Source organism: Euprymna scolopes, chromosome 12, assembly GCF_053919585.1.
Source record: "Euprymna scolopes isolate OS-2025 chromosome 12, ASM5391958v1, whole genome shotgun sequence".
NCBI lineage: Eukaryota > Metazoa > Mollusca > Cephalopoda > Sepiida > Sepiolidae > Euprymna > Euprymna scolopes.
Window position 1 is genome coordinate 145,831,145 of NC_136493.1, and position 25,771 is coordinate 145,856,915.

A 25,771-nucleotide genomic window follows, 5' to 3' on the forward strand; every position below is an offset into this window, starting at 1 on the left:
TTTATATATCCCTAGTTCTCACAATATAGTAACCCTCCAGAACTTGAGAGGGAGGCTAACAGGTACTACACCTTGCCCAAGGGTGACCTGAAACTATGCAAGGCAGAGGTGTTCATCTCCCTGAGGTAGTAGGTATACCCGCATACTCAAACATACATACAAACATACATACACACACATTTTCGCTGTTATATATATAGATTACGTGTATGACATTATTTTTTTAGGTGGGGAGTCAACTCTTGTATCTAATCCACTCAGCTACAATGTGCATTTCTTATTTTTCAATATTATGTTGGAGCGTGTTGATGGGTTCTAAAGTTGTTCAAGTTGATCAGTGAACATCCAATAATTGAGCAGTTTAATAGTGAATATAGAGTTGTACTTGTTTTAAACTCGTGTGTCTTATTCCATAGTGTTGTCAATGATGATTTATTTTGTTGATGGAATTTCTGATATCTTTGCTATTTACTGAAGAGTCCTGAACTTCTCTCAGTGAATTCTATTTATACTCCTGCTCGTGATGTCATATCCGATGTCACATCTGCCCCTTCCTTTGTATTTAGATTGCTTTCCTCATCTTCTGAACTGCTGCTCACATATCTTTGGGGTTTTCTTATGTGACGTCTTACTCATCTGAGGGTGATCGGGAGGTCCGATTCTTCCGTTTTTTTTATTCATCACTTTTTTGCTCATGTTCCTTCTCCTGTCTTCCCAGGTCGTCACTTAAAGGGAAATCGTCATCCCCTAGTTTTGACGGCTACTGTCTTTAGGGATTCTTTTCAGTTGCAATGTGTGTCTTAAGGTCAGTTTATCACCTTGCCTTATACATGCAGACTCCCCTCTGCATTGTTCTACTGTCCATGGTGTTGAGTGGTATACTGGAGTTAGTTTATTATATTTGTTTTGTTTAAGGAGTACCATATCTCCGGATTCGATGTTAGACTGTTTTTCTTTGTTTTTGATCTGTGTGGTCCTTCAATTTGCCTTTTTCTATTTTGTTTTTTTGCCAAGCTGTTCTTCAAGCCTGACTTTCAGACCTCTATTACTGATAGATTGATTAGTCACTTCCCTACCCAAGAGGAGCCTTGCAGATGTTTCCACCATCATGGCGTAGGGGCTACTTCAGTAATACATTAGGAACTCTCCCAGATGTTTTCTCCAGTCTTTTCCTTCCGTATTCATCGGTCGAATTGCTTTCAACATGGTCCCAAAAAACTGCTCAATTTCCCCATTAACTTGGTGATGATAACGTGTTATATTTCGGCGTTGGATACTGCATTCTTTACAGAATTGCTTAAATTCTGAGGATATGAACTGGGACCCATTATTTGAAACAATGGTGGCTGAGATGCCATGAGTATAGAAACAGTTTTGGATAATACTGGCCTTGGTGGAGTTTGTAACAAATGCTTCAGGCCATCTTAAGCCTGCATCCACCATTCCAATTATGTAGTCCTCATTGGAGAAAGGCACACATATGTCAACATGGAGAACTTCTCAAGGGCCTTTCATTTTGGCCATATGAACTGTGGTTCCTCTTAGGGTCTAGGGTTATGCACGGAATACATCGGCTTATAGTAGCCTCTATGTCCTTGTCTATATTAGGCCACCATACTTTAGTCATACATATATTTAGTCTATATTAGGCCACCATACTTTAGTCCTAAGCAGCACTTCTGTTTTCATTATACCCAGGTGCGGTCCATGTGCCAACTTCAAGATTCGCTTCTGTAGGTTTTCGGGTATAGTGATTCTGGCTCCACACATAACTATGCTCTATTTGGTCGTCAATCAATTCTTCACGTGTTTATAGGGTTCTGTTAATTTACTGTTCCAGTCTTCCTGTTGTATGGCCTTTTCCACTGCTATGCTAGTTGGATCCTGTTGAGATTCATCCATTATTTCCGATAAAGCAATAGATTTAGGGATGCTGTTTGCCATAATGGTGTTGATAAACCCTTCAGCAATCTTTTCTTCTGTGAAACTGCCTTTTGATACCTAATTGGTTGCCAAGAGAGTATGTCTGCCGAGTTATTTCTACCATTAATAGTTTTATGGTGTAATCCTATTGTTGCAAGCATAGGATCCAGCGCAAAATTTGTGCGGAGGGGTTACCCTTGGGATTGAAAATAGTCGTTAAGGCTTGATGGTCGGGCATTGCCCCAGAATCTATTAATATTCTGATTGGTACATTGTCGATGTGGATGATTTCTCTCCATGCTGAACTAATAGGTTCTACCTGAAAAATCCATGTTTGACTGTCTGATTTCTGTTTCGTTGACACAGGTTGGATGTAGTTGTGTTCGTCTGATATTTTTGCTTTTCCTTTACAGTTGTTCTTTTTCTTGAAACATGTTTTTTCGAAGTGATTCACGACTCCACATTAATTACATTTCTTCCCAAATGCTGGGCATTTTGTTTGACTGCATATGTAGTCTGAGCTGTTACATTATGTAACTAATTTTAAAGTGCAGCTTTTGTCCCTGGGTTGGTTTCTATACCCACTGTTATGTTGTTTGTAGTTGGTTTTAATTTGATGGATATCAGAGTGCTCCCTTTCATTCCCTTCTATATGCTCAACCTGTATTTCAGTGGACTCAAATATAAATGTGCTTCTTCTACGGTTAAATTCATTTCTTTTAAAGATGCACAACGTAATTTGCTTTAGGTGCATTTTTCTATTAACTGGTCCACTATAGCCTTGTTATCCAGATTGTATTAGCCAAAGTTGCATTTTGCTCCTTGCATGTGTAGATGGGTGACGTAGTTGTGTGTTGACTCCCTGTTTTCTTGACTAAGCATCTGGAATTTATGACGCTCAAAAACGTTTTTTGTATAAAATATTCGTCCAGGGCTTTCTTTGTTGTTTTGTATGTAGGCTCTACTTGGCCTGGTGGTATCTCCACTGATAAGGTTTGGATGATGTCTTTTAGTTTCTTTCCTCTGTAAAATCGAAAGAGCGATAGTTGTCTCTTATTGCCTGTTATTTCGAATACTGTAAATGCGTCTTCGATGTGTTCACGCCATTCTCTTCATGCTTGCTCCAGGTTGTAGTCTTCCCAGTCTAGGGGTTCGTTACTCTTGTCTTCAAGTACTTCCCCCTCCCCCGTTCATGTTCACTGTTTTCAAGTTTAGTAACTCGTTGCTGTTAATTTTGAATATTTTTCCTTTTATTCTGTTCTTCCATGTCACCAGGTTATTTTATGATATTTAGGAAAGTTATTTTTATTGGCCGTTGTAGAGTGTTTTTAGTCTTTGAAAGGATGTTATTGATATTTTGCTGAGACTTTTTTAAGAAAGAGTATTAAGTCAGTAATTCAATAGTGTTGTTGCTCGTTTTGGGCTGAGATCGGAGTTACATGGTTTTGGATTTTGAAGGACTTCAGTAATGATGACTCTGTTCACTCCAGTCTTTAACTCTTGCAACTTGTTCTAATCCACTAAGGGTTCCAAAAGGTAATTAGTAGCAGTAGTAGCCATAAAGAATGTTGAGAGAGAGAATATAAGTTTTTCCTTTGATAATTTACGCATTTTTTTTTTATGATTTTGTTTGTTGTTTTTGATTTGTATTTTTGTTGTTCTGGGCGAGAGGAAAGTATGGTGTCTTCTGAGTTTGTTTTTTCTTTGTATTTTAAAAAATTATGTGTCGCAGAAAACTGATGGCGTTGTAAGATTGTTTTTATTTTTCTTGTTATTTTTTATTTTTTCTCTATTGATCAGAAGAAAAAAGCGTAACATGGCATTTGGAAAAAACGCCCTCTGGTAGTGAGTTTGTGTAATTATGTTATGAAAGGGAGGTAATGTTACATCTGATAAAAACAGAAATATGATATTCAAGTGAAGCTACATAATAATTTAGTTCAATTATTTTCAAGATTTTTTTGTTTAGTGTTTCGAAAATTTTGCTTTACTCAGGCAATTTGTTGAAATATAAAATATTTAATTTCATAGTATTCTCATATTAACAAACACATATTTTATATTTCAGAGGTTACAGAATTGACGCCATTACTAACAGGTTAGTAGTTTTTCTTTAATATACATATATGAGCTGACCCGACCCAGCATTGTCTGGAATCGTCTGATTTCAGTTAGTGTAAACATATCCGAGAGTCATTAACAAATGTATTTTTTGTAATTATTTAAACGTCAATATTTCACACGAAAGATTATGAGCGAAAATATGGAAAATTCTAAAAGCGTTTCTAAAAAAAAAAAAGAACTTACAAAATAATTACATTGACGGAACAAATTTTAACCAAAGAAGAAAAATAAATGGAAAGAGAATCCCGGGCAACGCCATGTCAATGCAAGGCGAACTGACTTTCTTTTTATTTAAAAGCTATTTGTTCTTTCAATTTATTGTTTTGAATAATTTGAGGCAGGTTGAAGCAATAAGAACAAACAAAAATAATGTTATCAAACATTCATTTGTTTCAGAAATACAATCTTTTCATAGGAGACAAATTTTTATTTTTATCTGTCCGTCTGACTTGTTTGTAAAATTATTTTATAGTATTTTAATGTTAAAAATATCTTATATTCCAGAGACTCAAAGCAGTAAAATGCCGGAAAGTTCAATGATGGGTCAGTAATCCTTTTTTTGTAAATCTACAAGCTTACGCAATTCACTGTTACCTTTTCTTATTGCAGTCTGAGACTTTAACAAATAATAAAAACATACATGAGCCCATGGATACATCGGAAAATAGTCCTGGGCCCAATAATGGCAAACATTTTCGTGGGTTTCCATGAAGAGCAAATAACTTTCTGGACCCATTACGCCATTAGTCTATTTTCGATATGTAGATGATAACTAAACGGAGACAAATAATTTTTCTCTCTACTTAATAAAATGCATCCCGCATTAAAGTATACTTATGAAGGAGAGTGTAACTTGTCCATAGCTTTCATGATGTAACAAAAACACCATCTAGTTACCTTACATCAATATACCAAAAATCTACATTTACTGGACTGTATACATGCTGGGATTCATTTTGCCTCCCAAAACATAAGATCAATTTAATTTGGACCCTAACACATCGTGCCCTTATGATTTGTTCAAAATAAAAACTGGATGAGGAATTTAAAATGATCACTGATACCCTATCCAAGAATAAGTACCCTCTTGATATGATTAGGTCAGTTATGCAAAAGAAAATAGCTAAGTTTTCTGAAACTAAAATTCAACCAGTGAGTAAATGTCCAATATATCTTTGCCATGGTTGGGGATTGTAAGTGAGAACTTTGACAAACAAATCAGCTAAACAGTTCCAAACTTTTATTTTGCTTCGAATAGGTGCATTGTGTTCTCTACAAAAACCTTGATGCCAGCCAACTATGTGGGTTGAACAACATTGAGATTGGATGGGAGAGTCCAACACCACGTACCTAGCAAAATCAGTAATAGGACATATCAAGCAACGGACATACTTGCCAATACATACGGGTCTTCAATAGCTGACCATTTCATTAAAAACCTGTCATGTGCAGTGAACTTCAGCATGACCTCATTTTCAATACTGAGTCGTGCTCACTCAATATTCCATCTCAAGATATTGGAGACTATTCACGTTCAGTTAAGGAGGCCTTCTCTCTGTAAGCAGAGGAAATGTCTTAAGTTTGAACATAATTAACATCTAGGATCTTTGAAATATCATGACGTAGCTTTTCTTTAATCACTCTTTTTTTTTTTCACCGATAATGGAACGCAACGTACCTTTATTTTAAATGTACATATTTTTTATTTCTCCTTCTTAAATGTACATATTTTTTATTTCTCCTTCTTAAATGTACATATTTTTTATTTCTCCTTTTTAAATGAACATATTTTTTATTTCTCCTTTTTAAATCCCTCGATACAGCTTTGAAAAAACGAGGGTAAGACCAGTCAGCTGACTCCGCCCGTATTGTTTTATCAGGATATTTTATAAGGATACCACGTCTTAGAACTTTTTATATACTCCTTAGATTATAATATCTCCGATTTACAAAAGGAGGTCGTCTCTATCCTTTATTTGAGTGACTTTACACGCTATTTTCGTGCTATTTCTTCCTCTTGTGTGTTTGTTTGGCTTTTTCATATAAAACCAAAACTGATTCGAAATAAAAGCTATTAGCTGGCCTTCGTGGTCAGCAATCAGTTTTGATCACTGTAGGGACTACCTTTCATATCAGACAATTGCTATTCATTAAGACACTGCCAGACCCCCCCCCTCTTGGGGGAGGGGAGCAGATTTCCCCACGATGGTGGAAAGCTGAAAGCTTAACTGGCTTACAGCCAAACTTAAGTGCATGATTTCATTTCTTCTCCTGCGTGAACTTATTTATTTTCACTTTCTGCATATCAACTTTTTAATTGCTAAATTAGAACGCTTTTCACTTCCTGTCTCATCATGGCCAAGCGGTAAGATGTCACGTTTTCTTTCACTTTCTTTTCCGCCTTTGCCTCAAGGCTTCGGCTTCGAGCCTGCCTGCCTGCTTACTACAACTTCTTTTTCTCCACACACTTCCAAACCGCCGGGCAATGCGAGGCATCCTCACTAGTCTCTCTCTCTCTCTCTATATATATATATATATATACATATATATATAAAAAGACAAAACGGCCGCGTGCGTTTTTGTATGTTCAGCAAAGGCTTTTCTCATTGGGGTTCTCGAGGGGGAGGGAATTACTATTTTTTTAGAACATTTTATATCCTCCCTAGATTGTAATATCTCCGATTTGTAAACGGTCGTCATCTCTACATTTATTATGAGAGTTTTTAAAAAGAAAGAACCTGGTTTCCAGTGTTTGTTTGTCTTTTTCGTATAAATAAAGCAAAGCTGAATCGAATCAAATCAGAGTTTTTGCTTTGTTGTTTGGTTCTATATTTATTTTAGGTGAGAAAAAATAAGAACCGTGAGTTTGTTTTTTGTTTGACACACGTGTTTACATATCCAAAAAAAAAGAAAAAAAATATGTAATGTAAGTTATTTTATGATTTTTGTTTCGTTTTTTTACTGAGACGATACATGAATTTGATATCATTGAAACCAGTAGTGTTTTTCCCCTTTTCATTCTGCATTAAGAAAGTTGGTTGGATGTAAAACGCAAATCATCAAATTCACACAAGTGTTAAAGAGAATCTCTGGTTTGAGAAGCAGAATGTGTGAATGTAGTGAATCTTTTTAGTATTTGTTTGACTTTTTTTCTTTTTCTTTTTTTGATTAATTTATTGTTTTGTTTTTTGGCATGGGTATAAAATTAACATGTGCTGACACCTAGACAGCACCGCTATTTCATATATATTTATGTGTTCAGTATATATATGAATGCTAATGAAAACAAAGTAATTGGTTTTTATTACATCTTTTTTTATTACATTTTCACCCCAAACAAGGCACATCGCCACTTTGATGTAGGGGGCTACTATCAGGGGCATAAGCAACAGGGGTACTATGTAGGGAGTTGGTCAGCAAGATGTCGGTTCACGTTACACTTGAACTTCTGCATGTCAGCACAGTTGGGGAAGCAGGGAACTGGAAGGGAATTCCAAAATCTAGCATTCCAGGGGAAGAAACTACTGGAGTAGAAAGCTCTCTTACATCTAGGGATCTCAACTGCTTTTTTTTTTTTTTTTTTTACACAGTGATCACCACTTATCAAGGCTCGGAAGCCACTCAGGGATAAGGGTTATTGCAAGTACATTACGTTAGTGTGGAGATTTGATGAAGTGTTTACTTAAGGGGGCGGTTCATTAGGAATTTGTTTACGTTGGACTTGAACACATCCAAGTTGTAGTCCGGTGGGAAGCGGGCAGACGGAACAGAGTTCCACAGGCGTGCAGTTCTAAGAAAGAAGCTTTGTTCATGGAATCCACGTTTTGATTTAGGCACATATAAAGAGTGGGGGAAACTTTTGACAGTGGATTCAGCTAGACGGGTGTTTTTCGTGAAAGATTGGTGAGGGGGGACCAGAGATTGGAGTTCAGACGAGCACCTGCCATGGAAATAACGATAAAACAAGGATAGGCTCACAACGTCTCTTCTGTGGGAGAGAGGTTGCCGGGTAGAGAAAAGGGCATCCCCCACTAAGCCACGAAGTCTATTTTGTACTCTGTCAAGGCAGGATAGGTTGTTTTTAGCAGCTCCTGCCCAGATATGGCAGCAGTATTCCATCCTTGGACATACTTGGCTTTTATATAGATAGAGAATTGCATCAGTAGTGAGATATCTTCTGGAGCGGTAGAAGGATCCCACCATCTTTCCAGCGACCTTGGAAACAGACTTGATGTACGTGTTCACTTTCAGATCAGGAGTAAAGGTCAAACCCAGAAGCTTGTCAAAACATGGGGCCTCACCCAGACGAGAGCCATCCATCATAATTGATGCCAGCTGGGGATCAGAGCATTGATGATGTAAGGATAGGAGTTTGGTTTTGGATGCATTAAAGGTAACCAGCCACATCTTCCCCCACTGAACCACGCGCTCGAGATCAGAGGAGAGAGAATCAGAGAGAACTTTGTCATTTACAGCCTTTGATGTGTTGCCGTAGATGGTCGTGTCATCAGCATAGATGTCAACGAATGATTTAAGTATGTGTTTAGGGAGGTCATTGATGTAGATCAGGAAGCTTAGCTGCTTGTCGGGTTTATTGGGGGTATTTACATCAAGGGAGTACAAATGCTTGTAGTTTGTCGGAGCATTCACCATTAAAATACTTGTAGAACACGCAGAGGGATGCTACATTTCGTCAATGGGACAGAGGCTGAAGCCTAGATGACAGACCTATCAGGTTAGCGACTCTCTTTTGAACCTTGTCTAGGAGTGAGAGACTAGTAGCAGATGCACCAGTCCACATATGACAACAATACTCCATACATGGGCGAATGGTGACCTTTTAGAGGTACAAGATACTTTCGGGTGTTAGTAGCTTTCTAGCATGGTAGAGAGAGCCTACCTTCTTTGCAGCGGTCCTGGCAATGCTCTCAATGTAATTGTTCCAACTCATGTTCCCTGTAAACGTTAGGCTGAGGAGTTTAAAAGAGTTACTTTCAGATAAAGAGTCTTTGCCCATTGCTATTGGTGGTAGAGAAGGTTTCTTGTAATTATTGAAGGAAACAAGTTTAGTCTCCGGAGGATTGAATGTAACCATTCATTTTTGTCCCCATTCCACTACAAATTGAAGGTCTTGCTCTAGTATTTCTGCCATTTCTTTAGTTCTGTGTTCATTTGTTATCCTGTTGTGTCTGTTATAGAGCGTGGTGTCATCATCATATATACCCATCTCACAGACAATTTTGTCAGGGAGGTCATCTATGAATATTAGGAATAATAAAGGTCCAAGGATAGACCCCTGACGCACTCCCGCATTTATATTGTTTAGATCTACGACTGTCGAGGACAACCTGAATTTTTCTCTTATCTAAGAAGGATTTAATTATGTTAAGTATTCTTCCAGTGATATAGTATGATCTGATTTCCCTGAGAAGACCTTCATGCTATACCCTGTCAAAAGCCTTAGATATATGAGAGTTACCGCTCTCTCCTCCCTTGCTTTGTCAAGTGAATAGTATATATGTTCAGAGATTACAGTTAGGATATCTGCTGTGAAACGGGCTTGCCTAAATCCATATTGTTGGTCGGTCAGAAGTTTAGCATCTGTAAAGTGATGGACTAGAGCTGGGTTAATTATGGACTCAAATATTTTGGCAAAAAGTGGGAGGAGGCTAATGGGGTGATAATTTATGGGCCAGTTCTTTCGCCAGAATTCTTGAAAACTGGTACCACAGAAGCAGTTTTCCAGCAGTCAGGAAAGCAAGATTCATTAAGGCATTTATTGTAAAGTTTGGAGAGAACTGGAGCTACTTTGGCGGAGCATTTTTTTAATAGTACAGCCAGGATGAGATCAGGTCCACATGCTTTTGAAGTGTCAAGGTTTTTTTATGATAGCATGCACCTGAGAAGGGGTAATTTTCAGATCGTCTAGTGTGACCTCTGTCTGCAAAGGAAAGTCAGGGAGAGGGTGGTCAGCAGGGTCCAGTGCGGAGTTGGCGCAAACTGACTGACAAGCATGTTAGCCATCTCGGAAACAACCTCATGATTATTGGATAGTGGGGAAATTGTGGATTGCCCATTATTTACTACACTGTTGTAGATTTTTCAAAAGTCATGGGTTCCTAATTCCTGTGCTTCGATTCGTTTTCAGTAAATTCTCTCTTAGCTATCACTATTTCTTTCTTACAATTACTTCTAGCTTCTATATACTTGTAATCGTTTATGGACAAAAAAAAATAAATCCTTATGCAGTTCCCTGTATACTAATTGATTGGAGCAAAAACCTGACATTTACAAAGAGCAAAAAACTTTGAAAACGCTTTCTGGTAGTGAATCTGTGTAATTATGTTAAGAAAGCGAGGTAATGTTAATATAATTCAGTTCAATTATTTTCAAGACTTTTATGTTTAGTGCTTAAAAATCTTTCCTTTACTCAGACAATTTGTTAAAATGTAAAATTATTTAATTACATCGTATTCTTATATAACCAAACACATATTTTATATTCCAGAGGTTTCAGAAATGACGCCAGTAACTTTAACAGGTTAGTAGTCTCTTTCATATACATATACGAACTGACCTGATCCAGCATTACCTGGTACTATCTAATTACAGTTAGTGTAAACCTGCCCAAGAGTCGTTAACAAATGTATTATTGTAATTATTTAAATTTCAATATTGAACGATTATAACAAAAATATTGCAAGTTTTAAAAGCCTTTTTAATCCAAAAAGAAAAAAAATAACCGCATTGACACAGCACATTTAACCAAAAAAAGTGTGTGCATTTGTAGAATTGTAATTTTAAAAGACTAAAATAAAATAATTTTCTTATTTTGACAAATCACCTTCATAAAGTTACATTTTTAAAGCCTTAAGAAGAATATGTTGAAAATAATTGAACCTAATTAGTTAAATTATTTTCAACATATTCTGTTTAAGGCTAAAAACCGTAACTTTATGAAGGTCAAAATATAAAATTATTTTATAGAATTTTAATGTTAACATTTTATATTCCAGAGACACAAAGCAGTAAAATGCCAGAAAGTTCAATAACAGGTCAGTAATCCTTCTTTTATAAATCTACAAGCTTACACTTGTAAAATGTTTTTGACTCCTAATGGGGGTAGAGATTTATTTGCTGCCCCCCTCAGCAAAATGTGGCACAAGGCCGGAAAGTGGGAAACCAGCAGGCCCCTCCTCTAAAGGAGGGACACTCCATCAATTGTAAAAATTGCCTGAGTAACCTTGTCGGCATTCCCCGGTAGGGGTGCCTCAGGCAGTAAGCTATAAACTTACTCCACCGGAAAGCCCAGTGGCAACGCCTGGGAGGGTGGACATCCTAGGTATTACCCAGGCGGCGTACCTCAGTCCGACAGGTGTTGGGCCGGTTCCCGGCCCCTCACCTGTCGGGCTGAGTGTCAAGAACGGATCCTTGACAAGTACTTCTACCCTTTCTCCCTGCAGCCGAAGCCACTAGGAGACCTTCCCCATCACTCCTAATGGGGGTATGATACCAGTGACTTCAACAATCGTTTTTATAACCACCGGTTGTGGTAATCAACCAATGAAAATGTTCCAAAGTTACTATAAAAATTGTCGAATTTTGGATTCAATCAGTTTGCCGTTGGCTATGTCACAAACTGCATTTGATTCTTAGCCGCCATCTTTGTTACTGGAAATTACTTCACACTCAGTATCGAGACTGCACTCTGTTCAACATAATGTCTTAACACTTAACAACCCTATTTTCCATTACCTAGATTTTCTTACTGCGGTCAGAGACATTTAGCTAATAAATGCATGAAGTCAGTCATCATAACAATGCAATAAACAATGAAAATAAAAATTATTTATGTTTTATTATAATGAATCACAGCTCTTCTATCTGCAGTTCGTTTTTTGATCATTTTCAGCTGAGGTAGAAATTGAACTGTTTTGGGTTTTAAAGAATTTCAGTAAAGACTTATGGCTGCTCAACTCAGTCTTTAACTCTTGCAACTTGTAATCTACCGAGGTCCTAAAGAGATTTTTAGTAGCAGTAGAGAAACAGACAACGAGAGAAATAGAGGGAGAAAGGAGGAGACAAAAGAGATGTTTTTCTTTTCACAATTTACTTGTGTGTGTTACATATTATGAATGGCTTATGATCGTCTTGATTGCATAATGGACAGTTATTTCATTTTAAAATGAATACGAGACGCTTATTGTTTATGATACAGAGTTGGTTTATTTACAATTTACACTTAAAAAATAACAGTGATAATCGCAGTGGAGGTTAGATGACCTGTTAATCTTATTTCCACTAGCATTTGTTTCTTGCACTTTTCTGCTGGTTTTAGTCTAACCTATTTAATATCGGTTAGCTTTCCAGGCCGATTAACATCATGGATATAGGTCGTTTTAAATCCCGAGATTTCCCATTGTGTTTTTTTTGTTTGCTTGGATACAGCTTCGTAACACCTTTCTTGGGATTGACTTTTTTGTTCTTTTGATCGCCTAAACATCTCCTTAACATTTGTTGTTAATTTTCTTTTGTTGTTTTTATTATTTTGAACTATTTGGTTACAAAAGAAATGGTGTCATCTGAGCTTTTTTTTGATCTGACGTATTTTTAAATATTTTTTGTTCCGCGTGGTTGCAGAAAAATGGTGAGCCTGTTTTTGCTTTGTTATAAAATTTTATGCCAAGTGAGAAAAAAATAAGAACCATTAATTTGTTTTTTTTTTTTGTTTAACATACGTGTTTACATACAACAAAAAACTACATATATACGTTATTTTACCTTTTTTTTTTTTTTTTACACATATTTGTATCTAGTGATAGTGGGTAGGGTTTACAAGCTGCTGAACATTTTAATTTTTTTTTTTTTTTTTACTGAGACGGTATATGAATTTTACATTATTGAAACCAGTAGTGTTTTTCCTTTTTCCTCTGCATAAAGAAAGTTGGTTGGATGTGAAGCGCAAATCATTAAATTCACCCAAGTGTTAAAAAGAATCTCTGGTTTGAGAAGTAGAATGTGTGAATGTAGTGAGTCTTTTTAGTATTTGTTTGATATTCATTTTTTTTTTCTTTTTAATTAATTTGTTGTTCTGTTTTTTGGCATGAGTATGAAATTAACAATTACTCAAATAGCACAGCTTGTTCAGTCAGTCAGAAATTGAAAGATTGTGCTGACACTTGGACAGCACTGCTACTTCATATATATTTATGTGTTACAATATATATATGAATATCAATGAAAACAAAGTAATTGTTTATGGACCAAATTATGTCTGTAATCATGTGTTTGTTATTTGCTATGAAATTGGGTTCATGAGCAAGTATTAAACAAATATGAGTAGAAGGGTATGTATGTTTGAAAGTAAAAAAAAAGTCTTATGGTAAGCTTGTGTGTGAGCGCACACATATGCTCTTTATAGCAGCCAGAAAAACTGAGGAGGTATGCAGCTGATGTGTTATCAACGGATGGACAAAAAAAAAAAAAAAAAAAAATTTCCTTACGCAGTTCCCTATATAGTAACTGATATGAGCAAAACCTGATGTTTACAAAGGGCAAAAAAAATCTTTAGTCTGAAAATGCCCTCTGGTAGTGAGTCTGTATAATTATGTTAAGAAAGGGAGGTAATGTTACATCTGATAAAAACAGAAATATGATATTCAAGTGAAGCCACATAATAATTTAGTTCAATTATTTTCAAGATTTTTTTGTTTAGTGTTTAGAAAATTTATTTTACAATTTGTTAAAATATAAAATTATTTAATTTCATAGTATTCTTATATAACCAAACACATTTTATATTCCAGAGGTTTCAGAAATGACGCCACTAACTTTCCCTACAGGTGAGTAGTTTTTCTTTTATATAAGCGTAACGTAACATGCGGCTGCATCTGAGATTGAACTCACTACACGAGTTTGTAGTGTAATTCAAATCTTGTTACTGAATACTTGATGCTTCGCCAGAGCTATGAAGGGTGTTTTTTTTTTTTTTCATAACACCATCACTAGATGGGTTGCCTAAAAGAGAAAGAAAAAGAAGGATAGACCGTACCAGTTTCTCAACCTGGTATTTTACCTTGAGGTACATACAGTGCCTCACCTTCCCAAATAGTCACCCATCTGGTACTTGTCAGGCTCAATGTTGCTTAACTTCGGTGATCTGGTGAGAACCAGTGTGTCAACATGGTTGTGCCTTATCTTTCATGTACATATACGAGCTGATTCAGCATTACCTGATATTATCTAATTGCAGTTAGTGTAAACCTGCTCGAGAGTCTTTAACAAATCTATTCATGCAATTATATGAATTTCAATATTGAACGATTATAATAACGATTATAACCAAAAATATTGAAAACTCTAAAAGCCTTTCTAACCAAAAAAGACAAAAATAACAGCACATTTTAACCAAAGAAAGTGTGTGCATTTGTAGAATTGTAATTTTAAAAGACTATAAAATAAAAAATGATTGAACTAATTAAGTTTTCAAGATATTCTGTTTAAGGCTTTATGAAGGTAATTTGTCAAAATATAAAATTATTTTACAGAATTTTACCGTTAACATTTTATATTCCAGAGACACAAAGCAGTAAAATGCCAGAAAGTTCAATAACAGGTCAGTAATCCTTCTTTTATAAATCTACAAGCTTACCCTATTTGCCATTACCTGAATTTTCTTATTGCAGTCAGAGATATTCAGCTAATAAATGCATAAAACCAGTCATCATAACAATGCAATAAACAGCAAAAATAAAAATTATTTTTTTGATTACAATGAAGAGTTGAAAAATAATTTTGGAAGTGTTGAATAAATATAAGTTATGCGTGTAAATAGGTAATGAATCTTCCAAATTGTTAAAACGCAGGTTATTGACCTGTAGTTACACGAAAATTTTTAATACAGATTTTTTGCTTCTTATCGCTCATATCAATGTATCATGATTAGTTTAATTTAATTAAGTTTTTAATGTACATAATAAAGTATAGTATATAATCGATAAGTAAAAAAAAAAACTACTAGAAACTGTTCTCCAGTTGTATACATGATGAAAAATATATTTACAATGTTATATTAAAAATGTACCCATGACCATAACCACTATCACTATTCATTCCACTTAAATTTCATTAAAAATTCATAAACTTTAATATATATCTGAAAATATTCTTCTTACATAACTAAAAATAATAATGCTTCTTTACTTTTATATAATTTATGAATAATATAGCAATAAAGAGACATTATTTTGCCATCTAATTTACATACATGTCTGTGGTGTGTACAAACACATACGTAAATTAGATGATGACATTGAAAAAAAAAAGACTCACTCCTTCTCTATATGTTCAGGCATTAAAAAATATGGTTAAATCAACCACTGCAAGAAGCAAATGAAAGACTTGGATGAAGAGAAACACACATGTAGCTAAGTGAAAGATATACGGTGCTTTCAATAAGTTTCCAGACGTTTTTCATATGGGCACTTTTATTGATAGTACATACATAGACTTCTAATCCCCGTCGAAGTAATATCCTCTGAGTGTAATGCACTTGTTATATCATTCCAACAACTTATGGAAGGCCGCATGAAAGTCTTTGTGTGTAAACATGTCAATAACCCTTGTCACAGCCTCTTTCATCTCCTCAATTGTCTAATAATGACAGCCTTTAAAGTTTTTTTTTTTTTTTTTAGCTTAGAGAATAACCAAAAGTCACAGGGAGCAAGGTCTGGATTATAGGGAGTGTGAGAAACTGTCTTGATGCCCATCTTGGTCAAGTAGTCTGTGACAAGAACGGAGTAGTGAACTAGTGCATTGTCCTTGTGGAAATGCCACTGACCCAATTTGAAGAGTGATGGTGCCTTCCGACAGAATCTCTTCCTGAAATCCCTTAAAACCTCAACATAATATTCCTTGTTGACTGTCCGTCCACTGGGAACCCATTTCATGTAGATCATGCCTGTGCTGTCAAAAATAGGAATCATAAGTTTCTGGATGGATTTGCTGTCAAGCCTTCTCGGGTTTTGGAGAGCCAGCATGCTTCCACTGGGAACTCTGTCTCTTGGTCTAAGCAGTAGAGCCAGCTTTAATCACAAGTCACCAGAACATCAAGAACTGCGGGAACTGAATTGATTAGCTCGACCATCTCCCTGCTCTCATGACAACATCTTTCTTACTGATCTTGTCTTGAAACAAACTTTGCGCAAATCTTCATCTTCAGTTCCTTGCAAATAATTGTGTACAGTTCCCACACTGACATCAAACTGTGCACTAATTATGTCTATAGATACACGACGGTTCTTATTCATGAAATTCTTTCCCTACCTTCCCTGAATTTCTTATGCTATTCAAAAAGCTGTGACAATCAAGCTTAGTAGGGTGTTTCCCAATTCCTGCTATAGCTATTCATTTTAACCTAAAATCATAAAAATTGGTCAGCCATCTCATAAGATGTATAACAATAACCTACTGAATTTTCAAGAGTTTATGACAATTTTAAATGGTTGGACAAAAAAGTCTGGAAACTTATTTAATGCACCTCGTAAGAACCTTGTTTAGTTGAGAACAAATTACTGCTTATCAGAAAAATTAAAACCAATTTTTTGCAATCATAACTCAATCCAAAACTAAGATGTATTTTAACGTGTATTTTATATGAATAAAGTATATAATACAAAAAAAACTTTAGTGAAACAAACATTAATTGAAACAGCTTTAATGTAATAATAGATTTTCAATCAATTTATCCAATTAGCATTTTTAGTTTTACATTCAATAACCTGCAGCATTAAATTATTAGATTGAGAAGAAAGTTCTTACAGAATATTTTATTTTGATTTCAAATGATATATTTTCAAATAAGTTTTTGTTATAATACCTTTACTTTATATATTATTTTAAAGAGTTTTTTTTTTTGCTCTACCTAATCGTTTAAATTACAATCGTTTTAAAACAATTATGTATTTTTTTAGAACGTTAATTACAAGACGGAAAAAAAAGCAAATTCACACAATTTTCTTATTTCAATTCAAGCTAGGCTAAAAAGCTGCTGAAACAGATCACATCAATGAAGCATTTGACCCAGGAACCACTATTGAATGCACAGCACAAGCACAATAGTGGTTTAAGAAATTTCATGGTGGCAATGAGAGTTTTTAAAATGAGCATAGTAGTTGGCCATCGGATGTTGACAACATTGTATTTTTATACAAAACTAATTACTTAATTTATTGATTTTGTTTCTGGTAATCACTTTTGTGGATTATATTTTGTCTATTTATTTGCATTTAATTTACATTCAGATAGATACAAATGGACGTTTTAAGTGTAAGCTAATCATGATATAAGATGAAAGAAAAGGCAAACACAAGATTGAACCACAGTCGATGTATTCAAACAATTCAATATCTCTCACCATTAGATAAACTCCTATCCTGATTAAGTACTACAGTTATAATTGTCCAAAGTCTTTGCTTTACTGCAATACAAGGACATTTTGGTAATTGTCTCATCAGTAGAAAGTGTGATCCTGAATAGACTTCATACTCACCAAACATTACCTCCTCCCCACCCCCACTCACGGATTTTTATCTGTGAGGTGATAAGATGCAAGATTGAACAAGATGTGATAAATGCTTTCATGTTTTGCGATGCATTGCTATCAAAATAGAACAATGAGATTATCATACAGATATTACAAAAATGAACTTTTTATAATTCTTCTACATTCATAGTTTCACTACTGGATGTACAACGGGGGGCACTTTGGTGATAGTCTCATCAGTAGTATAATTCTTTCAAATTCACACAAAAACAACCAAAGTAAGCCTACAATTGTTATCAAGGATATCTACAGTAGCTGCAGTAATAACTTTTTATAATTTTGTCACATTCACAGTTTGTTATGGATGTCCAACAGTTTTTTTTTATCACCATTCAACAATGAGGGACACTTTAATGATCATCTCCTCAGTAGGTGTGGGATCGGCAATAAGATTTACATTCACAAAATATAATCCCTCCCTCCTTTCTGATTTTTATCTGTGAGATTATCTCAAAGATCGACAATAAAATTTACATTCACAAAATCTATTTTCTGAACTGGAGAGTGTCATTACAACCAGATCACTGTCAAGAGATGAGTGTGTCAATTATTGATAATTTTGAACACACAGTTGTTGCATAACGATAAAAACCATTGGATATTGATGAAACTTGGTAGGCAAGTCATACATAGATTGAAGTTTATTTGTACCAAATATGGTTGGATTACACAAATGATTTTTTGAAATTTTTATTAAAGATTATATCAATAGCATTATTTTCAGGAGGGAAGGAAGACACTTTATGCATCAAATCTATTAAACTATGTAATTTTTTGTGCCTCATTCTTATATAATAATAATTATTATTATTATACATATAATAAAAGAAATATATTTAAACTTGAATATTTAATTCATGTAGAAAAAACAAATTATATTAACATACAACAAATTGAAAAATAATATCAAACTTGTCAAAATGTCAGATCATGTTGGTTAACTGTCAGATTACTGATGCATTATGGTTGGCATCAAATATGCAAATGGATCGGCATGGTTGTTGAAGTGTGAGGTTTATGAATATATTTGGAAGAGACAAGTGCAAGTGGGTTTTCACTAATGTTGGAGTGCAATGTTCAGAACTGATGGATCCTGAAGTTGTAGAGTTGGGCAGCAAACATCCAATTGATGAGTAAGTGATGTTCGTCAATCATTTGCCATGATGACCATTATCATGCGGTTGTTCTGATTATGCTGATTGTTCAGCCCCCCCCCCAATAGAAGTTTCCTCTTGCATTCTGAAATGCATGCAGACTCTACAATTATGGTCCCTTTGTGGCTTGCACTATGCATATTTTGTTTAGTGTTTTATCATGAGTATGAAATTGTTAACTTTACCACAAATAACATAATTTGTTCAACCAGGGTCACAATGGGAAGTTTGTGCTAACATTTGGACAGCACCGCTACGTCATGAATATAAGAATGCCAATGAGAACAAATTGTTTATGAACCAAATTATATGTCTGTAAGCATGTGCTTGTTATTTGCTTTGAAATTTAGTTCATGACAATGTATTCAACAAATTCTGAGTAGAAGGATGTGTATCTGTTTATAACTTGTGAAAAGTCTGATGTACCAGAATAGTGTGTTGTCTTTATAGCAGTCAGCAGATTGAGCAAGTATATAGCTGATGAGTCATCAGCTGAAGACGAAAAAAAAAAGAAAGAATTTTCTTATGCAGCTTTTTTAGTAGTAACTGATAGGAGCAGAAACCGGACGTTTACAAAGGGCAGAAAATTTAAGTTCTAAAAACGCCCTCTGGTAGTGAGTCTGTGTAATTATATTAAGAAAGGGAGGTAATGTTACATCTGATAAAAACAGAAATATGATATTCAAGTGAAGCTACATAATAATTTAGTTCAATTATTTTAAAGATTTTTTTGTTTAGTGTTTAGAAAATTTTGCTTTATTTAAGCAATTTGTTGAAGTAGAAAATTATTTAATTACATAGTATTCTCATATTAACAAACACATATTTCATATTTCAGAGGTTTCAGAAATGACGCCAGTAACTTTATTAACAGGGTAGTAGTTTTTTTTTTTTAATATGCAAATCCAAGCTGACCTGATCCAGCATTGCCTGGTATTATTTGATTACAGTTAGTGTAGTCTTTAACACATCTATTTTTGTCATTATTTAAATTTCAATATTTCGCACGGATGATTATGACCAAAAATATTGACAATTCTAAAAGTGGTTCTAACCAAAAAAGAATAAAGAACTTAAAAAAATAACTGCATGTACACAACACATTTTAACCAAAAAAGGAAAAAAAAATAATGAATGTAAACAGAATCCCGGGCAACGCCATCTCAATAAAAAACGAACTGACTTTTTATTTGAAACCTATTTGTTCATCTGATTTATTGTTTTAATAATTTGAAGCACATTGAAGTAATAAAAACAAACAAAAAAAATAATATCAAACATTCATCTTTTTAAGTTGTTTCACAAATACAATCTTTTCATAGGAGACAAATTTTTATTCGTCCATTCAACTTATTTGTAGTGTTTGTCTTTGTATAATTGTAATTTTAATAGTCACATAATAATTAAGTTCAATATTTTCAAAATATTCTGTTTAATGCTTTGAAAACGTAACTTAATGTAATTTGTCAAGATAGAAAATTATTTTATAGTATATTAACTTTAACAATAACTTGTATTCCAGAGACCCAAAGCAGTAAAATACCAGAAAGTTCAATGGCAGGTCAGTAATATCCTTGTGTGTGTGTGTGTGTGTATATATATATATATATATATATATATATATATATATATAATAGAAAAATCTTATTGAAAATTAATTCAAATTAAAAAAAATAAACATTAAAAACCTTTAAAAAAAAAAGGCATACAGCATTTTTAACTATCCAACAAGTAGTACAGATAAACTTGAACGACATTCCAGAGTTTTCGAAAAATGCAATTTTTCTCATCAGAAGAAAGAGGTTTGCAAAATATACAATAAATTTTGCAGATTAATGCATTAAAAGAAACTACAAATATGAATTGAATCATATTTACATAAAAAAGTTTTTAACAGTTAGTGGAAGTTTATGAAGTTTCATAATGATTATGAAAGTAGAAACAGGGAAAAAAGTAGAAGTATAAAAGGATATGGTAAAAAACCATTGAATACGAAGGTAAAATCCAGGCAGAAGAGTATAAATCCAATAAAGTCCATTGATAATCCATAAGAATATATATATATATATATATATATATATATATATATATATATATATATATATATATAATCTCAACCCAACTTCAGTCTTGCATAATCGTTCACAGATGTAGCAGGGGAACCTGCTAGTATTTGGTGAGGCTTGTGAAGGCATTTTTTTTTGTTTTCTGGATGCCAAACATTCACCCGTTATCTTATTGTTGTGGCCTAAGGAAAAATACAGACACAGATATGGTTAACTATATTTAATTTCATAGTATTTTCATATTAACAAACACATAATACTTTTATATTTCAGAGGTTACGGAAATGACGCCAGTAACTTTACTTACAGGTTAGTAGTCTTTCTTTCATATACATATACGACCTGACCCGACATAGCATTGCCTGGTATTATCTGATTGCAGTTAGCGTAACCCTTCCCGAGAGTTTTTAACAAATGTATTTCAATTTATTGTTATGAATAATTTGAGTTGAAGAAAAAGAACAAACAAAAGTAATTATATTATCTAACATTCATCTCAATTGTTTCACTAAACCAATCTTTTCATCGGAGACAAATTTTTATTAATTTGTATCCGCCTACGCGACTTGTTTGTAGAGTGTTTGCCTTTGTAGAATTGTAATTTTAATAGTCACATAATAATTAAGTTCAATTATTTTCAAGATATTCTGTTTAATGCTTTGAAAACCTAAATTTAATCACGTAATTTGTCAAAATAGAAAATTATTTCATTGTATAATATTTTAACTTTAACAATAATTTATATTCCAGAAACTCAAAGCAGTAAAATGCCAGAAAGTTCAATAACAGGTCAGCAATCTTTTCTTGTGTGTGTCTGCGTATATATATATATATATATATATATATATATATATATATATATATATATATATATATATATATATATATACTAACTTACAAAATTGGCCATTACTTAGAATTTTCTTATTGCGGCCAGAAACTTTGAAAATATCTGTATATATGCAGACACATATATGCATATATCTCTTCTGTATTATTATATACAAAGAACTTTGTGTGTATTATTTCTTTCCCTATGAACTCCGAAAAGGCTGGGCTGATTTTATTGAATTTTTATATGAAGGTACTTGATGTGTTTGTGAGTGTTCTTAAATAGGTTTTGTATCTGAATGCATCTGATAAGTATCTAAAATCGATAATTGAAAAAATCCAATTAAAGAAAGAAGTCTAATTTTGACCAAAGTTTACATCATTATACAGCCTAACATCACAAATGCATTTGGGAAGTTTTATCACCACACAAGCAGAAAGACACAGCCAATAAATTAACTGTAGATTATTTTAAAAGACAGGGGTGGGTTCGAAATGAAAGTTTCTTTTTAGAGCACAATTGAACTATGATACTTGAGGTTTGTACATTCAACTTTAATTCAAGTGATTATGTAAAAATAATTCCATAAAATCAACAGTTGGTTCTTAAATAACATAGGAACATGTTCGAAATGAATGTTTCTGTTTAGTTGACAACTGAAACATGATACTTGACTTTTGCTTTGAAACTATAAGTGAAGCTATTATTTACAGATATTTTTATAAAATCAACAGATTCTCTACAGTGCAATGTACATTACAATGTATTGTAGACTGTAACTGCATAGAGGCATGCGAAGCTTCCTTCTGGTACACTGCGGAAGGAGGGAGGCAACTAGAACAGGCAATCGATTTGATTAAAACATGGGCAATTTCACAGATTTCCATGATAATAAAAGTATGGGAAGGTAGAACATTTGTTGATCCTCATTCAATCCCAGATAATGTCAGGTCTACCTGCTAGTATGTGTGTGTGTGTGTGTGTGTATATATATACACACACACACACAAAAAAATATATGTGTGTGTGTGTATATATATATATATATATATATATATATATATATACACACACACACACACAAAATGGCGGGTCAGTCCGATCCAAGCTCTGACTTTTCTCCTGCATGTGAGGCTCTTGTAGAATAGAAAGTTTCCTTTTGCATTCTTCAATGCATGCAGATTCAGCAATTGTGGACCTTTTTTGGCATGCAGTATGCCAAAAACATGTTTTGATCTATGTTTTTCCATAAGTTGGAAGACAAAACATACTCTTTGAGAGTCACCATCAAACTGTCCTTCGGCCGCTTCCACTGTTCTCATAAAGGAGCTATTTTGGAAGTTTTGGATATGACATGCAGCATAAATTCAACAAACACGATACTGCTGAAACATTGTGTGCTGACGGGTAGCTTGACTGTTTGGTATTCTTGTCTTGCCACCTGATTTTCATCAATCAACAAAGGCAGGCCATGTGTAAATGGTTCAGTTTCTTTGCATATCTGGCATATATGGTGCAAATATCACAGGTACATATAATGATGGTAAGAACTACAGATCTGCATATCTGGAGTTTGGTTTAAAGTCAAATTCCTCTATGTTTCCACATGGTGGATAAGAGACATCCAAGGCAGTGCTATTATCTATTTGTATTGCTGTTGTCAGGGTACTACACAAGCGAGTGAACTTGTCCATGGCTTTTTGGTTTCACGAATTGAGATGAGACTCAACATTATTATCCAGTGCAGACTCGTACATACTTAACATTGCCTCTGTCTTCTTTGTTACTAGTCAGCCTAAAATTGTTGCATGTTTCAGAAAAACGATTGCATGTGTGGCTTTGTGTTGGCAGTGAGGGCACAATTATTGGTAAAAAGAAAGTCTCGTATGATTATGATCTTAACCCTGGTGACAGCAATAAATCATTTTGAGTTGAACCAGTTCATCCGGACTGGTGCTAACTCTGGGATCTTCTGCATGAAACCTCATTCTAAAGGGTGTTGAGGCCAGTACACAGCCCTTTTTAACACTGCCGTTAACTGCAAAGTTATTGGAAGCCTCTTTATTATCTACTAGCCTGGGTGTCTGACGCTGCCCAGGTGTGTCAATGTGTGTGTAATGGGGTTGGATGAGCAACCAAAACCCTAAAAAAAAAAAAAAAAAAAATGAATTCAAACTCAAAATAGCAGTAAGTACCAGAGGAGCACAAAAAAAAAAAATTAGGAGTAGTAGGCAGGCTCAAACCCGTAATGTGCAAGACGGAAAGGAGGTGAAGAAAGCAAATGGTCTTATCAATGCGCCCATTGTGGTTGTGACGTCACGGGCATTCGAAATAACCTGTTTTATGCGACGCCGTTCATGCGAGGCTTAAATTACTTGCAAAAATGTCAATGAAAAAACGGCCCAGTTGATGGTGAAAGAATGAATGTTTTTGGCCAATTTTGGGATATTATTTGGCCAAGAGACTTCAAATGATACTAATTTTGTCAGTGTTGGTCGCATGTGTCAAAAGTTTTAGTGAGACATAGAAACATACATACATTCCAATAGATGTTAGAGATTTATATAATAGACTAGCCTGGGTGCTCGGCGTTGCCTGACTGTATGGAAGTATGCAAGGGTGTCAGTTGAGCAAAAAAACAACAAAAATTTTAGTAAGCAGGCTCGAACCCGTAACGCACAGGAGGAAAAGGAGGTGTACAAAAGCAAACGGTCTTATCAATGCGCCCACTACAATTGTGACGTCACGGGCGGTCGAAATAAGGTCTTTTATGTGATGTCGTTGATGCGAGGTTTGAAGGACTTGCAAAAATGTTGATGAAAAAAGTGACCCCTCCTTGTAGAAAAATAGCCCAGCAGACGGTGAAATGAATTAATGTTTTTGGCCAATTTTTGTATATTTGTCATCCGAAATATCGTGCTGTAAAATGAGACTGATTTTGTCATGGTTCGATGTGTTTGTTGAAAGTTTTTGGCATACATACAAACACACATTTTGTCTTTTATATTATAGACTAACGGAGGTACTCAGCATTGTTCAGGTATGTGTAGCAAGGAACCCTAAGAGGAAATAAAAAAAAATGTGGTAGCAGCGGGTGGGGTGGGGTTCAAAACAACAGTAGACAGTTTGGGTGGAGAGAAGTGTTAAAAAAAAAAAGAGTAGTAGTAGGTAGGCAGGCAAGCTTGAACCCATAACGCGAAAGAGAAAAAAAAAAAAAAATAACGTTTTAGCCAATGCGTCCATAGCGCAAGGGAAGTCAAGAGCATTGAAATTAAGCTTAGTCAATCCAACTGAGACAATGACTGGAGAAAAAAGCGCACCCTCCCCCCGTAAAAAAAAAACGGGCGAGTTGAGGGTGAAGGAATGAATGTTTTTGGCCAATTTTTCAATATTTATCGTCCGAAGGACGAAGCTTCAAATTGATACCTATTTCGTGAAGATACATCAGATGTGTCAAAAGTTTTTAGCAGACACACATACACACATTTTGTTTTTATATAATAGACTAGCGAGGTGTTGCCCGGGTTTGGAGAGGTGACGAAGTAAGGAACCTCAGTAGGCAGCCCGGGTGGGGGGAGGGTCAAAACAACAGTAGGCAGCCTGGGTAGAGAGAGGTAGTAGAAAAAACATGTGGTAGTAGGCAGGCAGGCTTGAGCCCATAACGTGAAGGAGAAAAAGAAGGTGGTCTTAGCTGATGCATCGATTACAAAACTGGAAGTTGCGAGCGTTCAAATTAAGGGTAGTCAATCCAATGGAAACGATGACTTGCAAAAATGTTGACGTAAAAACTGACCCCTCCTTGTGGAAAATTGTCCAGTTGAGGGTGAAGAAATTAATGTTTTTGGCCAATTTTTTTACATTTGTCGTCTAAGTGATTGAGCTTTAAAACATTATTGATTTTGTCACATTCTGGCGCGTCTGTCAGAAGTTTTTGCAAGACATACAAACGTACACATTTTGCGGTAACATATATTGAGCGAGTTTTTAACAGTATTTTATCCAGTTTTTTATTTATAACATCTTTTCCCACACTTACCGTGTTAAAGAGAGAATAAGACGCCATCTTGAA

The 25,771-nt window shown here is 34.7% G+C and overlaps 1 protein-coding gene across 1 annotated transcript in view; it reads left to right on the forward strand.

Annotated features, from left to right (window-relative positions):
• Window positions 1-25,771, forward strand: part of LOC145291527 (uncharacterized) — a 1,250,821-nt gene that overhangs the window by 503,231 nt on the left and 721,819 nt on the right. The window contains exons 41-50 of the mRNA XM_080137518.1: window positions 3,992-4,021; window positions 4,552-4,590; window positions 10,556-10,588; window positions 11,064-11,102; window positions 13,854-13,889; window positions 14,624-14,662; window positions 19,643-19,675; window positions 20,324-20,365; window positions 21,144-21,179; window positions 21,621-21,659. Coding sequence (XP_079993644.1) covers window positions 3,992-4,021; window positions 4,552-4,590; window positions 10,556-10,588; window positions 11,064-11,102; window positions 13,854-13,889; window positions 14,624-14,662; window positions 19,643-19,675; window positions 20,324-20,365; window positions 21,144-21,179; window positions 21,621-21,659 — 366 coding nt within the window. The remainder of the gene's footprint in view (window positions 1-3,991; window positions 4,022-4,551; window positions 4,591-10,555; window positions 10,589-11,063; window positions 11,103-13,853; window positions 13,890-14,623; window positions 14,663-19,642; window positions 19,676-20,323; window positions 20,366-21,143; window positions 21,180-21,620; window positions 21,660-25,771) is intronic.